General features: G+C 40.5%; 1 protein-coding gene across 20 annotated transcripts in view; it reads right to left on the bottom strand.

The window, feature by feature from the left end:
• Positions 1-17,256, bottom strand: part of LOC119646894 (myocyte-specific enhancer factor 2) — a 204,751-nt gene that overhangs the window by 14,475 nt on the left and 173,020 nt on the right. For 6 of the 20 annotated variants that reach the window (XM_038047541.1, XM_038047533.1, XM_038047547.1 and 3 more), the window contains 5 exons: positions 15,667-15,725; positions 6,338-6,717; positions 1,864-2,067; positions 896-1,187; positions 718-849 (listed from right to left, as the gene is read on the bottom strand). In XM_038047541.1, coding sequence (XP_037903469.1) covers positions 718-849; positions 896-1,187; positions 1,864-2,067; positions 6,338-6,391 — 682 coding nt within the window. In that variant the 5' untranslated portion in view covers positions 6,392-6,717; positions 15,667-15,725. The remainder of the gene's footprint in view (positions 1-717; positions 850-895; positions 1,188-1,863; positions 2,068-6,337; positions 6,718-15,666; positions 15,726-17,256) is intronic. The other 14 variants (XM_038047536.1, XM_038047537.1, XM_038047539.1 and 11 more) reach the window with 7 other exon arrangements.

Raw genomic sequence — 17,256 nt, forward strand, 5'->3', positions numbered from 1 at the left:
ATAATCTTCTCAGGCAGGCTAAGCAACAAAACCATTACCACTAACCGTTGGAAATGCATTCCAGATTGAAGATGTATCTTATCCAACTTCGCAATAAGTAGATGATCGGATGACCCTCGATTTAACACTTCAGAATCATTCCAAGTGTAAACAGATTATGTAGAAATTAGTAATATGACTCACAAGTATCCAATATAAAAAGGTTTCATCGTCGAAAATCCAAGAGCCTTTTCTGCGTTCCAGGTTGACGGAGGATCAAGACAGTTCATATCTCACATTTTATGCAAATTTAAAGTAATCCACAAAAAACGAATTCAGTTTATTTAAAGGGAAACAGGATTGGATGAGCCGACCATGATCTGGATAGACTTTCAGGGCAATCCATCTAAAGTTTAGCTGTGACGATCCTCAAAAAATAGATTTCTTATGGTCATCACGGCTGAGTTCCACAGAATAAGCTGAGTGGCATATCCATTTTCCAATTTCTTTGTTTTCCCCTCACTTTCGTCCTTAAGTTTTGCTACCCGGTCCACTTTCCCAAATCGATCTCGAATTGTATAATTCTGTATAATATTTCACACACAAGAAAAGCATATTAAGGCGCAGATTATCAAACTAAAGCGTTTTCTTTTGAATATGCTCTACACTTAGTATATCTTTTGAAAAACAAAACTCTGGATATCTACATATTAGTACAGTTAGTTGGAGCATGCTTACATTTATTATTTTGATGCCCACCTATACCAGGACTCGGCCCAGGACTAGGCGAGCCACCCAGTGGTGATGCAGACGGCGGATAGCCATTGGACATCTCCAGCATCGCTCCTGAGGGATAAACTGTGAATTTTTCTGTTAAAAGGATAAGTTTGATCCTTAATATCAAGCATATATTTACCTGAATCCGTTTCCGAACTGGATGGTCTCGGACTAATATTCGTATGTGCCATTTGTGGACTAGCTTGTAACATTCCCGACTCACTATAACTTCCGCCAACCGGAACTGATACGGGCATAGTGTAATTTGTACCGGTCATATTAACCCTATGATTGCGTTGCATCATTAATTGAAAGTCTTCATCGATTTTGTTGTATTTGGCTTCAGTTCTTGGTGTCAGCGTGTAGTCAGCTTCCTGTTCAGGTGATTCGGGAGACATGGCTCCGTTCTTATTCTCCTTCTTTGTAAGTACCTGCAAGTGTCAGTGGACGGAGCTCACAACGTAATGGAACAATTTTAATATGAATTTCTGGCTTGTTTTCTGCTCTTTCTCCTTTTCGGAGAATGCCTCATTTACATCAATTTAGTGCCGTATAAGTTTGAAGTACCGAACAAAGGAACAGTGGAGTCGAGTCTTTTAAATGAAAAAGATACAGCGCCAAACGCGCGATATGCAATTGTTCCAAATCATAAACCAAAACTTATACAGCATGACCAATGTGATAATAAACGAATATCTTGTGAAAACAAATAAATACACACCAAAATTCAAACGTAATAAATTCAATAAAATCTGGAAGCAACAATGTGAGGTTTTCTTCTTTGATTTGTTGTTTTAAATTGCCAGGCAATATAAATATAATTAACATTGATAAACAATCAGTCCAAAATGAAAACCGTGGAGTGTTTAGATCTGAGGATTATTCAAACAACACTCAACACATATCAAACGAACATCATGACTCAAAAAGTGCGGATCAAGTTAGTTAAACATTAGTTAAACGATCATTACATTGTGATCAAGATCTTTTAGCCGAAATAAGGTCAAATCAGAACGAAAGACAATTGCCTTTTTTTGCTTTGTGCAACACACAATTATTACAAACTCATCATTCTTAACCAGCACATTGCTGCTCAACATAATGTACCTCTATTATGTTCTTGTTGGTCAGTGACTCGTGCGGTTCATTGTATTCGGTGTATTTGAGGAGGACCTTATCCATATCCGTACTCGCATATTGGTAGAGTTTGTTGCTTGATGAAAATATGATCAGGGCAATTTCGCAATCACACAGTACAGACAGTTCGTAGGCTTTTTTCATAACACCAAATTTCCTTTTGTTGAATGTCACCTGGAAATAAAGAATGAAATATAAGTATTTCAAGCAGGACTCAAAATAGATATTTTTAATTCTAATCTTGCTGCATTATGATTTTTAATAAACGTTGTTGATGTTGGTTTTCGTTGTCCCACAACGTCCCGACAGGCTAAGAGAGAGAGCTCAGTTCTTTGGTACGACCCACGATGACTGTACGTAGGGACGAGAATCTTGAAATTATTAAAGGCTTCCTGGAAGTTCTTATAAGTCATCGATAGACCATTTTTCAGGCATGGGATTGCTTATGACCAAACTATAGGAGGAGAGAGCAGATCTATTGAGCCTTATCAGCTCCTTAGAGGGCAATAGAGCCTTTCTGAACATAAGGGGCGCCTCACCCGCCAGAGCATGAGCCACATGAACACTTAGTTAAAAGTAAGCCTCTTTTCAACTGAGATGCCACAATCGTGGCTATTCTGTTGTCTACGTATTTGGGCATCAAAAGCGTGGAGGCAGCAGCATAATCAAATACTGATCTCACAATGGTCATGAACACGGCTCTCTCGGATTTTAATCCCCATGGGAAACCTGTAGGCCATCCTCAGTAAAACAAAAATAAAATGCTGAAATCAGGGAAGGAGATAAATAGAGTAAAGTTGGAGCTATTCCACTATGCTAAATCCTACCTGATCTCTTTTGGTGACAGGTCCCGCGACAGGCCGACAAAGAAAATGCATACAATGTCGTTACAAACATGATGATCGGATTGAGTCACAAACCTCGGAGAAATGTTAGCGCGTCCACATCAGTCGACGCGGCAGGACGAGCCCCGGTCCTGTCGAGAAATGGGCAAGGGTTCTTGACGCATAGACGGCGTCAGGACGCAAGCAAGTTAGACCGAACCAGACGAACAAAACAAATAATGTGAGGAACGCACTGGCCCGCGGCGCACTAAATGGTGGCGATTTGGTGAGAAGAAACGATCTCACTCATACGATTGCTGACCATTACAAATGTGGAAGAATCATGGAACCAAATGAAAGACATCGTCCACAAAGCGGCCTCTGCAACCCTCGGGGTAACCAAGCCGGGTATGCGGTACATCAACCGAGATACTTGGATTTGGAATGATGATGTTTAAATGAAGTTCCGTGAAAAGAAACGCCTCTACCACAAATTTCTCAACGATAAAACACCGGCCAATTGGCAAATTTATAAGAATGCCAACCGGGAAGCAAAGAAAGTGATCGCTGTCACCCGAACGAACCATTACAAAAATCTTTACGATAAACTGGACACCCGGGATGGCGAGATCGATCTGTATCGACTTGCTAAAAGCCATAAGGAACGCACACAGGATATCGAACACTTCTGTTGCGTTAATGACAAGAATCGTACTAACCGTCGAGCCGCAACGGATAGATAGCGAGAATACTTCGAGCAGATTTGAACTGAAGAATTTGCTCTTCCTCCACTTCCAGGATCATTGCCGAAATTTGGAGCAGTTTCACCTGCCAGCGCAACTGGTGCTCAGAGATGGTGTGAGGAAGAAGAAGGGGCGGCAACCTTGTCGGCCAAACCAAAACCAAGTGGCCGAGGAGAACCTCCATAGTGGGGCCACCAGAAGACGCTGTACTCACTTTTGCTTGCCGACCGTGTTGCAGTAGGCGAATGCTCCAAAGGCCTAATCAGGGCGATCAGACCCGAGTCTGCACGGGGACTCATCTGAAGTGGCAATTTGGTCACGAAACCTTACCAGGGATATACTGGTACCATGGGAACCGGGATATTCCCTGGACTCTCATACTCTCGTTGTATGTGAGTACAGCTCGGTTGTTTGCGGTTGGCCTCCTAGTGGGAGTTTCATGGGGGTTGTGGTTATGCTCAAGCGAGAAGAGACCTTCGGGCCTCGGTGTCGGATTTGTCAAAAACTGCGGAACTACTGACGCAATACACGCTGCGCGGTTACTCATGGAGAAAAACCCTGAGAAGCATCGCCCTCTTTACATTGCATTTCTGGATCAAAAGAAAACGTTTGGACCGTGGGCCACACGAACTCATCTGGTATGCTTTACGACTTAGTGCCAGAAGAACTCATGCGCTAGGTTCAATTGCTCTACCACGACCCGAAAAATAAAATTCGAAGTATGGCGGCTGTATCCAAACCGCTTCGTATCTCTGTTGGTGTCCATCAAGGAAGCGCCCTCTCACCACGCCTTTTTGTTCTTGTTATGGACACCGTCACAGGGAATATCCAACGTCCAGCGCCCTACACACTGCTTTATGCAGATGATCGCCTCATGCAACATGGCCTCAGATTGAATCTAAATAAAACTGATTTTTTGACGACCGATCCCCAGAATTGCCGCTAAGTGGACCATATTCCTATTATTGAATTGGAAAGCGATTCACAGTCATGACAATAAGGAAGCAAGAGGGATCTGCTGAGAAAATTATACCAGAGCGAACTTACCAGGAATGGAAGAGCCCAGTTGGCTCATGGGGAGATATGAACCAAAGCGTTCGCAGGATAGTTTAAATCTCTCCAAGGTGGGCCTTAGAATCATAGTGGAAATACTCACGGATTACTGCAGGCTAAGCTACCGCCTGGGGATGCTAAAGCTATTCGCGGACACTGTCTGAAAATCTCTACAATGTTCAGAGAATACTACTTAAATTTAGGAATGTTTTGGGGAAATCCCGATCAATAGACCAGTAAAAACAGAATTGGTGAGGCCTTATTCACCCTCCGCCGGCATTTTTCTTCTACGTTTCTGGTCATGTATAAATTTTTAGAAAATGGTAATACGACAAATACACATATATTGTTTGTATGCCCTCTATACCATTAAGCAGTAAATAACAATCATACATAAGCATGAACGAATAGAACTTCGACTGGCTCAGCAGCCAAAATATACGTGATTGCAAGAGGTAGTTTTGTGTTAACTATGGCAGTCGATGAATACTATATGTGTACAGCTGGGCTCCCCAAAATCTTATTCCAACAGAGTTCGAGAATACGTTTCGGAGGAGAGTAGGAGGAGGAGAGTCTGGACCAGTTGTTGTACTGACTTTGATAAGGATTGTCGTCAAAGCAACCACATGATAATTTTATTCCAGCTAGAGGAAGAGAAGTTTGTAAACCCACAAAGCTAGAAACTTTTGTAGAGGTGTGGTTAAATCAGGTACCCGCACAAAGAGTATTCTATGGAACAAAATGCAACTCAATGGTGAGATGTTCTAGATTCCTCAGTAGAAAACTTACTTTCCGGTGGTAAAGCAAACTGCCTATTCGCGATTAGATGAAAAGCGCAAAGAAATCATTGGAAGGACCCTGCCCAGAGACAAACATAAAGTACTTGTTTCATCATCATTCAAGGGTTATTGTCTCAGCAAGGGAAAAATCGTGACTGCAATAAGAGACGTGGAAGATAATTGTAGTATTCTCAGTAATCAGAGGGCCGTAGACTTGAGGTGCGGAAGGAAAACCTAATAAGGCCTCCAAGTTCATCGTAAAGACAAGGCATTGCACAGGAGATTTCCCCAGCATTATGTCGTAGGGTCAGTGGTTTCTCGGCATCCGGATCATTTCGTCCTTTTAGTATTGTATTGTGACGAGCGGATGAGTTATTCATTTCCTGGTATGCAACTTATTTCCTTTTCCTCACTTAACTCCCTTTAACAGCTATTCTCATAATTTTATTTATAATACAAACCCTATCACCGTTTAACTTCCCACGAAACACTAAAATTCATTTAAATATTTCAAAGTTAATTCAGAAAACCATCACCAGAGTTAATCATGTTGCATATCATGAAATGCATGGCTAACGCTTGTTTCTGGCTTACGCGAAATATTGTGCACCCGAAAGTTGGAATCTAACGGTACAGCTACTGAATGCCGGCTGGGCTGAACCCGAATTTTCTCTTCCTCTCTCTGGCGAAATGATAAAATCGAGATATCGTGAAACGATTCAAAATAAGCAAAACAGAGTGAAAATACTTAAAAGATTCACTTTATGAATATTTAGTGACGTATAACACGACTCCCCAGTTAAAAGACGAGAAGTTGTTGAAACTCTTTTAAAGGAAATTATATTAACGAACCGAAGGCACACATTACAGATTACAGAATTGTCCAGAGAGGCAAAATACTTGTCTCTTTATGAAAATTTGATAGAAAAAATTAACTTTTTTGCTTCAAAGTAATCTGATTTTATTATAAATCCAATAAGGATTTGAATTATTTTAATCGTACTTTAAAATGAAATATTCCTAAATTAAATAAAATACCACATACCTGTCTATTTCTTTCATCGGTGATGCGAGAAATTTGAATTTTTTTCCTACCCATTGCCGCAATTTTGACAATTTTACTTTGATATTATCTAAAAAATGTGAGCCTTTTGGTGAAAAACTCCTTCTTGAATCACAGAAAATCCTTTTATTCCGATTGTGAGAGGTTACGTGCACGGTTTATAAATTATCCTTATCCAGGCTATATCGTGACGATTGTTCTTATGTATCTCCGTTGTAGTTGTAGATTTTCTTCAGATAATAATAATTACGAAAAGGACGTCAACTAGTAAACAGTCCGCCCGAATAATTTTCCATTTACTCGTAGTTTAAAATTTCATTAAAGCTGCAATAATTATTTATGGTTCATGGACGGCTTTTAACCTGGAAAAAGAAAGAGAATGGAATTGATTAGTTAAGTTGAAGAGTGAGGTATTTGGGTGAGGGTAGTTTGCTTTTATGTATTATAGTCATTGTCATAGTCATTGTCAAAGAAATTTTCGTCATAATTTTGTTACTTATTTCAACGAATCCAAATGGGTTCGACAGCGGAAATGCTTGACGTTGGACCGGACCAAATGGAGAGCAACTTATTCCCACATTTTTTTTTTGGTTTGGAGCACAGCACCCAAGTATACAAAAAGAAAGACTAACAGTTTCTCCAGGCCAGACGCTGCCTCACCTCTGTCCTGGTAGCTGCGAAATTTTATGTGGAAGTCTCCTGCCTATTTGATTTGATGTGGCCGATATTTGAATCCTCAGCACGGGATAAGACGATGCAGGGGCAAAATAATGTTTCGTGATATAACGATAAGCAGGCGAATAAAAGCTCAGATAATCAGGAAATCGTTAATATTACTCGCTGCAAAGTGATCTTGCCGCTTGACATGAGGTTTCTGCCCAAAGGACCCCTTCAGCCTGAGTTGGAAATAGACTCTCTTCAGGCCGAATTGTATTTTTCAACGACAACTTTGGAAAGCAGTTACTCTGCTGAATTTATTATGATGGTCATCTGTTACCATTTCTAATAGGACATAAAGAAAGTATCCTGCATCTCAATTTATTTTCAACCTACAGGAGCATGCAAGGACATATAATATCTCCATTGCTACTCTCAAATTTACCACAACTGGAAAATGACAGATACACTTAGAAAATAAAATTGACGTCTTTGTGAGTGAATATCCTTTGGAAAAGTGTGTCGACAGCAGCATGAAATGCTGCTACATTCAGCGAACAAATTCATTTGAAAACAACATACAACAAACTGTTTGAGATAGAATCAAATTTCGATTTCCTTTTGAACCTCGGTATTATGGCAGTTATATTTTGGACCCCAAGACTTCATTCGCTAAACGGGAATCAAGTACGCCGATTTTTTGGCTTTTTAGAGAACAGAAAATATAATTTCATCATTTTTCTGCAGAGTATTCAATTTCAAAGCATTAAATATTTTTTAAAAAAATAAACAAACTCGAAGAAAATCGTTCTTTATTGATTAGCATTTTTTTTATTTGAAGTAATGAATACTGTATTTCGGGAACCAATTGTACACCCTTCTGAAGTTCAGAGATGTTTTCCATGCACGGCACTTCGTCACAATTCCTCGATTTCAAGCATGATCATCATAGGCCGCAATTTAGATGCCAAACATGGCTGCACTAAACGTTTCCAATTTGAAGCAAGATCTCCCTATTTCAATGGAAGGAACAACCACTCCAACTTGAAATACTTCCTAATTAGCAGATGTATAAAAATCGAGAACAGCGTGATAGTGAAATGATTGAGTTGGTTGAGAATTAGCCTCTCAATCTTTTTGCCCCAGGTTCGAATCCTCGTTGCATCATAGATTTTTGTGTTTGCCCTATTGATATAAGATCTAAGGTAACTATTTGCTCAGCGCTAAGTGTTATGATAATGAAATTGAATCACAGAACGAACTACATCGTTCCTAATCTACTTTTCGAGCCTAAACTTATACCGCATCCTCCTCCTTCCCTCGCTAAAATAATTCCCTCAAAAACAATTGTTCACACCTAAGGAGGAAATCTGGATTGGACGGGAAAATTATGTAGTCCTTTTATGAAATTGTACAATCAACTTAATTTTATTAGAATTCATTCCGGCGCCCTTTGAGAAAGCTCCAGACCCCCCGTTCAACTGCCTCTCGGCAGGCCTACGTGTTGTCCCAATATTCTGTATTACATTTTGGAAGGAAAAGTAAATCACGAAGTTTTGGTTTGGCGAGAAGAGAAGCATGCCGATCGAACTTACGAGTAGAGTAAAAAATCGAATTCAACACCTGCTGAATGCGCATATCTTGAGGGTTTAACAACTACTGAGACACCAGGAGGGTTCCACTTAACTGAGCACTTAAGGCACCCCTTCGAGTACAATGGGCCAACACAGTCCAGACGCTCAGAGGGTATTATTTCTCTCCCCAACACAAATATAAGGCGCATGGATAGCTATCACCTCATGTGCACTCCGCAACCTCAGCTGGCGTATTAATATGTTTATTAACAAAAATATTATTCGAAGTTTTCTCCCACCATTATTACGCAATGAAATCTCAACGGGGCATGAATCTTCGATGAATGGCTTCTGGCCTGAAAGAGAATCATCAAAAATTGGCAACGCATCATCGTAACATGCCTACTGGCCCTGACGTAGCTGACAAGTGGGTCGACTAAGAGTTTCAGACAGCAAGATAATTTAAACTTTGAACTTTTCGGCAAATTAGGAGAAATTTTGAGATACACTTCCAAAAACCATAGGGACTGAGATGTGGAGTTAGTCGATATGATATGTACCTGTTAGCAAGAAGAGAACACGCTACCATTCAGATGGAGACGCTGTAGAGCCGAACTAGAAGATCCATATAAGCGCCTGAAAATGACTACATGGTGGAAATGTTGCAAACGGCTTACAGGATCGAAATGAGAAGAGTGTAAGAATCACCGCAGGTATCCTCCTGTCCACACCATCTCGAAAGAATAATAGCGATTTTATTCGCCATTCTAAAAATTGTGAGAAAAAATAATGGCCTAATCCAACGAGTGCTTGATATTTTCAGTCATGGCGAGGGAGCTACAGAAAATATGTGGAAGGATTCGCGGCAAGTTTTGATGGAACTTCCGAAAAAACTTTGTGGCTGACAGTGATGAGTACGTCAACCACATCATGAAAACTTTCGCCGGGCGCCTAACGGAGGAACATCTCCTGTCCAACGGAATAGAATTTATTATACCCTAAATCTAATAAAACACCAAGAGATCTACCATGGCTATTCGGACGTAATGGAGAAAATGATGGACAGGCTCATTTGCAACAGTCTTCCAGAGATCGTTAAAATCTACAGTAGACTCTCTAAGCAACAGCATGAGTTTGGGCTAACAGCTTATCCCCATGAAAAAGTACACTGTTATGAATCTAGGAAAAAAGTCTCGGACGGACTCACTGATAACTTCAGCAAAGTTTATTCTTTTGGAACTTGGATAGAACTGGAACTCTGTGCGAATTTCCAAATGAAGTTTCTGGACACCAAATCAACATTTTAGTTGTGACTCGGAGTTTTTTTCCCTTATCCTTGGTATAACTCAACGATCCATTCTGGATTGCACTTGGTTGCTTAATGCCGGAAATTTTTAATTTTTTCCTCGGTAGTTTCACCAATAGACAATGTGTGTCTCCAGTCGAACGTTGTCACGGGGTCCACTGTGTTGTTTATGTTTATGGCTTGGTATTAGATATCAGCAACCCTGCTCCATGTACTACTCGCTTGAATCCTTCCATTCTATTTTCTTATTGGCAGATACTCTTTATCATATCTGGGTTCCTTCCAAGACCTCGCCGCAAACTTCAACAGCCACAGCTCTGAGATCACCAATCGTGCTTTCAGAGTGACTGGCTTCATATTGACTCCCTCTCCTGATTTTCACTCTGTACAATACTCCATCCTTATAACAACAGTCACGGTCTTAGGAGTTTGTGGCATCAAAACGGCGCACCAAAGCGCAAATTGGGCTCCTCGGAGCGGCCACTGATACCTACCTACCTACCTACCCCTCCATCCTTCCTACTCTAGAATAACCTCGTTAAAAGCAACCCCAAGAATATTCAGTATTGCTCTATACCTGATATTTCCTGCAACTGTGATAGCCTTGTCCCTGACAAAATTTAACACAAATTTACCACACTCCAATTCTTTAAGAAGAACTTCCTGTCCGTGCACTATACTATCTGTCTCCTCTCTTTTAACCCCCCTTACATACAACTGTATGCACAAGCAATGCTAAAATTTCCGCAGTCCCATTCTCGAAGCTTGAATTCACCCTGAACCCTGAACTCTATTTTCCCCCGATTGCGAGGCTATGTCGATTTTATAACGCAGTATGACTTAGTCTATTGAACTACTCTTTCTACTACAGTTTTATGCGTAGGCTACCCACGTTCCACCTTCTGAGGACAATATTTTCCAGGATTCACTCTGAAAATTCTTCTTTCTAAATAAGTAAATAACATCAATGAAGATCCACCAGCATCCATTATTATAAAGCTGCGAAAATTGCAGTGCAACACCCACGTAAAATGAATGGACACTGAGCGAATACCTAAAACGATACTTCGGGGGCAAAGCCGATGGGAGGCTAGTGGAAAAGTCAAGCAAATGATGGAAAGACACATTGAACGAAGCTAGTAAAAACTGGTGGATGTAGTGGAAGGATTGAGATATCTGCAAGAGGTACCCACGATCGACTTGGCCTATCGAGTGACGGAAACTCGGGGAGCTCAAATTATAAAAGCCTAACCGCAAGCTCATTTTATCAAGGAACATTTAAATCGTGGTCTCGTGAGAGGCGGTTCAAGATTGAGACGTCTTTTTAGTGGATGAATATCCTACATGCTAAAGCAAACGCACCCTTCTAATACTTTTAAATGGCTGTCTCAAGAATAAGCAAGATTGTGTTTTATTGAAAGGTTGTTTCCATGCTGCTTATGCCTAGTCTACTTATCGCTATTAGCAGTAATTTTAGGAGTCGCCTTCTGAGGCTAATGACAGCACCTTTTGTTACGACAGGTGTTGACATCGACTTCGATGATCACTTACCTTCACTTGCGTGCCATTATTGGTTCTGCTCCTAGGGGGCACAGAGCTTCAACCCCCCAATTCAATATGGGCCAGTTATCCAATCCCGCCAACGTCTAGCAGTGAAAAGCTTTTTTGCTGAACATTCGGTGCGAGAATATTGATGAACACTGCCATCAAAAGTGGCTCTATCGGCCACGTCCTAAAAACTGTCTGCGAAAATGTGGACACAGATCGATGAATGTACATAAAAAGCTAATAGTCCTGTTGCGAGCTGGAGCCAGGAGAGTTACCATGGAAAAAGTACCAGAAGTACAGCGTAGTACGCCTTAATAAAATAAATGCCTCCATTGCGATGGTCAGGGAAACAGGAGCCACCACAAATGACGATTTCGTTACTGCATACCGCATTACGAAAGTTATCAGCATTCCGATAGTTCCGAGAGGAACGTTCACGATTGACTTCTCATCTACGATGGTGAGCAGAAACACCCAAAAGTCCCATTTCTTGTGGATGATATGATACTCTTCTGCTCTGCTATGCTCCACTTCTCTAGACAGAAGGAAAGTTATCTTCGTCATCAACGCACTCAAACAGAGTAAAGCCGGCGGCTTTGGCGATCCTCCTGTGGAACTTTTTTTATCAGCGCTTGAAGTCTCCACAAACTTGTTACTTCGCTCGCAGACTCTGGAAATCTTTCCTATTGAATGGAAAGGGATGGTCGTTAAGATTCCGAAGAAAGGCATGAGTGTTGAGGAGTTCGACGTTTGGAGGGATATTTGTGCGCTTCCCGGTGCCGCAAAGATAATAACTAAAATAATTCTGGAACATATCAAAGAACAGAAAAAAAAATCAATCAACAGAGAGCAGGCTAGTTTCGGTCCTGAATCCTTCTGTACTCCCCACATTATTATTACTCCTCGCATCATTGTGGAGCACCATCATCATCATCAACGGCGCAACAACCGGTATCCGGTCTAGGCCTGCCTTAATACGGAACTCCAGACATCCCGGTTTTGTTCCGAGGTCCGCCAATTCGATATCCCTAAAAGCTGTCTGGCGTCCTGGCCCACGCCATCGCTCCATCTTAGGCAGGGTCTGCATCGTCTTCTTTTTCTACCATAGATATTGCCCTTATAGACTTTCCGGGTGGGATCATCCTCATAAGTGACCCGCCCACCGTAACCTATTGAGCCGGATTTTATCCACAACCGGACGGTCATGGTATCGCTCATAGATTTCGTCATTGTGTAGGCTACAGAATCGTCCATCCTCATGTAGGGGGCCAAAAATTCTTCGGAGGATTCTTCTCTCGAACGCGGTCAAGAGTTCGCAATTTTTCTTGCTAAGAACCCAAGTTTCCGAGGAATACATGAGGACTGGCAAGATCATAGTCTTGTACAGTAAGAGCTTTGACCCTATGGTGAGACGTTTCGAGTGGAACAGTCTTTGTAAGCTGAAATAGGCTCTGTTGGCTGACAACAACCGTGCGCGGATTTCATCATCGTAGTTGTTATCGGTTGTGATTTTCGACCCTAGATAGGAGAAATTGTCAACGGTCTCAAAGTTGTATTCTCCTATCCTTATTCTTCTTCGTCTTTGTGTTTCACCAGTGCGGTTTGATGTTGTTGGTTGATTCGTCTTCGGTGCTGACGTTGCCACCATATATTTTGTCTTGCCTTCATTGATGTGCAGCCCAAGATCTCGCGCCTGCTCGATCTGGATGAAGGCAGTTTGTACGTCTCGGGTGGTTCTTCCCATGATGTCGATATCGTCAGCATAGGCCAGTAGTTGGAGCACTATGCGGAGTTTAAAACGCTGATTCACCTGCCCTTCACCGATTTCGAAAGAGCGTGAACAGCGTGCTGTCCAAAGGAGGAGGATTGCGAAGAAAGTGTTGTCAGAGCAACATATGATGGCAGAAAATGTCACATGCCACATCGAATTCAAATCTTAGAGAATTTTAAAATTCAAAGCGGAGTCCTTCAGAATTACATCTTGTCATCTTGTTTTGTTACTTGCTCTCTCACCAAGTAATTGACCTTGACCAAATGACTCTGGATTCAGACATCTGTCTAGTATCTCCGGCTTCGCAGAAGGTGCATTTCTTTCGCTTTGTCCGGTGACGAGTTGACGGGAAACTTACTGAGTGATATGCATCCGTTTTCTTACTTTAATCCATTCAATACCTCCATTACCCTCCTTTCCATTTCCTACTTCCCATGCCGATATCCACTTATTTTGAAGTATTAATTTACAAATTATTATTTTTATTTTTTTGACAAGTTTATTGAAAACCTCTTCCTCCATTTTTAAATTTCTTGAAACCACAACATCTATTTAAATATTTTTAATAATAATAAAGAAATTTTTCAAAAATGATCATTAACCTTTTTGTTGTTTTCACATCATGCTGCGCATTATCAAATGCATTTGTAGCGTTTCTTTCGGTCAACGGCGAATTTTTGTGTTTGTCTCAGCTGGCTCCATTGCCTGGGCTGAAAAATTAATGGAACGGAGGTGGTTTCGACTTTAAATTTTCTCTCAACTGAAGTCGAAACAGTCTTAAAGGATACTAGTGACATTTCCCAAGAGTTCTAGCGCGTGCAGTATTGGTGATTGAAGGAATGAAATTGAACTATTTTTTTTTATTTGAGTACTTCCTCTTTGACCTCCAAAACATGCATAAACGTAATGGGGATCATCCGTTTTTATTGCCTGAATATGCCAAGGTAGGGTGGAAACCCCAAAGTTCGCACCTCTGGTAGATCTGAGGCAGAAGAAGCATCGATTGCTGATGTAAGAAGTGGATCTTCCGGTTCGGACGTCAAGTTTTACAGTTCCAAGTGCGCAGCTAACTAGCACAAAGGTCTGATACTTAGTTTCAGAGAAAAGTTCCAGGAATCCTGTGGATCAAAAACCTGTTCTCCAGGATTTGTTTCTGATTTGTGATTTGCTCCCTTTTGAGAGGTTGAGGTTGAGAGGTGCTGAAATTTTGGGAGGCTTGTGGACTCAATCGTATTTTTTAATTTAATTCCAATAAAAATTCGATACCTGCACTGGATATAAATCTATATTTCAATGATCTTGGGAAGTGGAGTTCTTACTCAGATCTCAAAGTCAAAAGATCTCCTACCCGACAATTTGGTTGGACCTACATCTAATATAGTGACGAATGCTGAGCTTTACCGGCAATTTAACTACCCTTACCAATCCGAGGACCTTTCCTTGCGAAATATAGTTCCCAACAAAGGTCATGACATCCTGTTTTGTCTATTCTTGACATAAAAACAAAAGGAAAAGCTGAAACATCTCAAAAGAACTGAATCCTGCAGAATCACCCTAAATTAACTCAATTTTCCATATAGCTTGCTCCGAATTCTAAATCATTCATCTCAATCATTGACGTCAAAGAGCATTTGATGTCATTGAATTATTTCTTGAAAGCTCACTTACATATTTCACTACACAAAAGACGCCATGGATTTTCCTTTTCCCATTCTCCATTAAATCATTTCCCACAAGCATTCATTCACTCCCATAAGTACATATACCTCTTGTACCTGATCCCATTTGAAAGTACGCATCTATTATTTCGTTTGTACCTTTCAACTTGAAATAGGATATCCGAATTAAATTTTTAGATACAATACACGTGGCCCATGATGATAAGGGACATTTGATACTTAATTGAACTGAAACATTGAATAATTAACTGAAAAGTAACGGCTCCCGCCTACACTAATTGATATAGGAGGAACACATTTAGATAGCAATTTTTCAGAAGTGCGGTGGAGCCTCTATGATGTTTGGAGTATATTTCGAGGACGCCCTTGCCCTTGAATAATCCGCTTTTATGTGTATTTCACTTATACAGAGGACATTGATGGAGCGTGAGCAAAAAAATTGATTTTTGAGAGCTTTCAGCCGAACATATATTCAGCGAGCGAAATACATTGTTTCGAGTTTTATTTCTGCCGTTTTGTATCTTAATGCGCTCACCCTGTCCACCCCACCGGAGGCTTGGATAAAATCGAACAGAAGAAGCGTAATCTAATAAATTGTGATAAATACGTTGCTTGAGTGCTGGCCATCTTTTTCCTTAAAATGAAATATTCCGTCCATATTTCAAGGGTATTAGGAAGGAACAAACGTAAGGCGACCTCCTGGCGCTCTCTGATTCCAGTTCAACTTATTTTGATGAAATTTTTGAGTATCTGAGAAAATCAGAAAAGTAACTTACTGTGCTTCCCTCAATTATGACTAGTCAGGTAACTAATAACGGTCAACATTTCATTACATCTGAAATAGGAGAAGGAAACGTATTAATAAATAGTGCAGGCAATTTGGGTTCTGTTGTTTGTGAGAAAATCTTTTATGTGATTTGGACCCGTGAGAGCACTTGCAAACAAGCCTTGACTTACAACTATTTCTGTCTTAATTGATCCATAAATACAACTTCGCACCGTCAATCAAATTGCGATAATTAAGCAGAATACGAGCAAACGGCTCGCAGATAAATTTTATAAACAAATTGTGCAAAATATTTGTACAATAAATTATAAAGCGTGCTTAATTAGAGGGCTGCTAGCTGTTAGCTGCTAGATCTTTCATCTTTTCAATTATTACATCATACAAATGTGGACAAATAGTCGTACGTAAGCTGGCTATCTACCAGATTAAGCGTATAATGACACCGCAGCGGTACAAGTCCACCGTTCACGAGATTAGATTAGAAAAATTTCATTTTGGGCTTTTCACAGACGCGCGAATTTCATTTTTAACGGACGTTTTGGGATTAGCTCGACGTACGCGGGATATTAAAAAGGAAGCGATAACGTATCAGTTCGCCATTCAAATGTAACGAAATTTTTCATTATACAATGCGGATTGTGGCCGCGCTTATCAGCGATATAGGCGCGTCATAACAACTGCGATTCTGATAAGATAACGGTATTATCGCGATATCAACACTCTCACTATCTTCTGAAGTTTTAACACCAACAAAAAATCTACAGATTTCATTGAAAATTAGAGAACAATAGATGATTATTAGTCCTGATACTTCTTCTGTATCTTATGTGTTTGTGTACGTGACATTTTCTATGAATATATTCATCGTATATCGGCAGACATAAATTTATTCATACATTTCCGAAGGTCAATCTACTGATTATCAAAAAATTTCGATAAACATTTTTTTATATGTATAAATAACAGAATTTACTATAATTAAGCATTTGCCTCGTGGCAAATTTAAAAATATTTCCTGCTTATTTACTGGTCTTTTGTTAGACATGATAGTGCGTACCGGAGAGATGGTCCCAGCATATGAAGATTGAATGGGCGTGTGCCAAACTTGCACGGCAGACGTAGGTATTTTCACGTAACAGTATAATTTAGATGAGAGGGCAGATAAAAAGTAGTCCGACAGACAGGTAGAATGTCCCAAAGAAAGAAAGATAAATTACCTGGCCAGACTGCCTAGTTAGCCCAAATTGCACATGCTGACGTCAAACAGACAGACATGAAGATAGACAGATAAACAAAAGAATAGCAAAAAAAAAACGGATAGACATACAAACAGGCGGACAGAAGAAGGACAGGGAGAGGGGAGTGTGTCTCTAGACGATGTATACAGAAGTTTTCTCTTAGTAAGCAGAACTCCCTCAAATGCCGCTTTAAGTCCTAAGACATTTTGCAGACACTAGCGTAACATATTCTAGTTCGTTCCAGGGAAAACATTTTTTTTAATCCCACGTCTCGGCATGTAGATATATAATAAAGCCTGCTCTAAGGTCCAGTATGGTGGTCAAAGGGTAATATAGGTCCC

This window comes from Hermetia illucens, chromosome 1, assembly GCF_905115235.1.
Source record: "Hermetia illucens chromosome 1, iHerIll2.2.curated.20191125, whole genome shotgun sequence".
In the NCBI taxonomy this organism is placed as follows: Eukaryota; Metazoa; Arthropoda; class Insecta; order Diptera; family Stratiomyidae; genus Hermetia; species Hermetia illucens.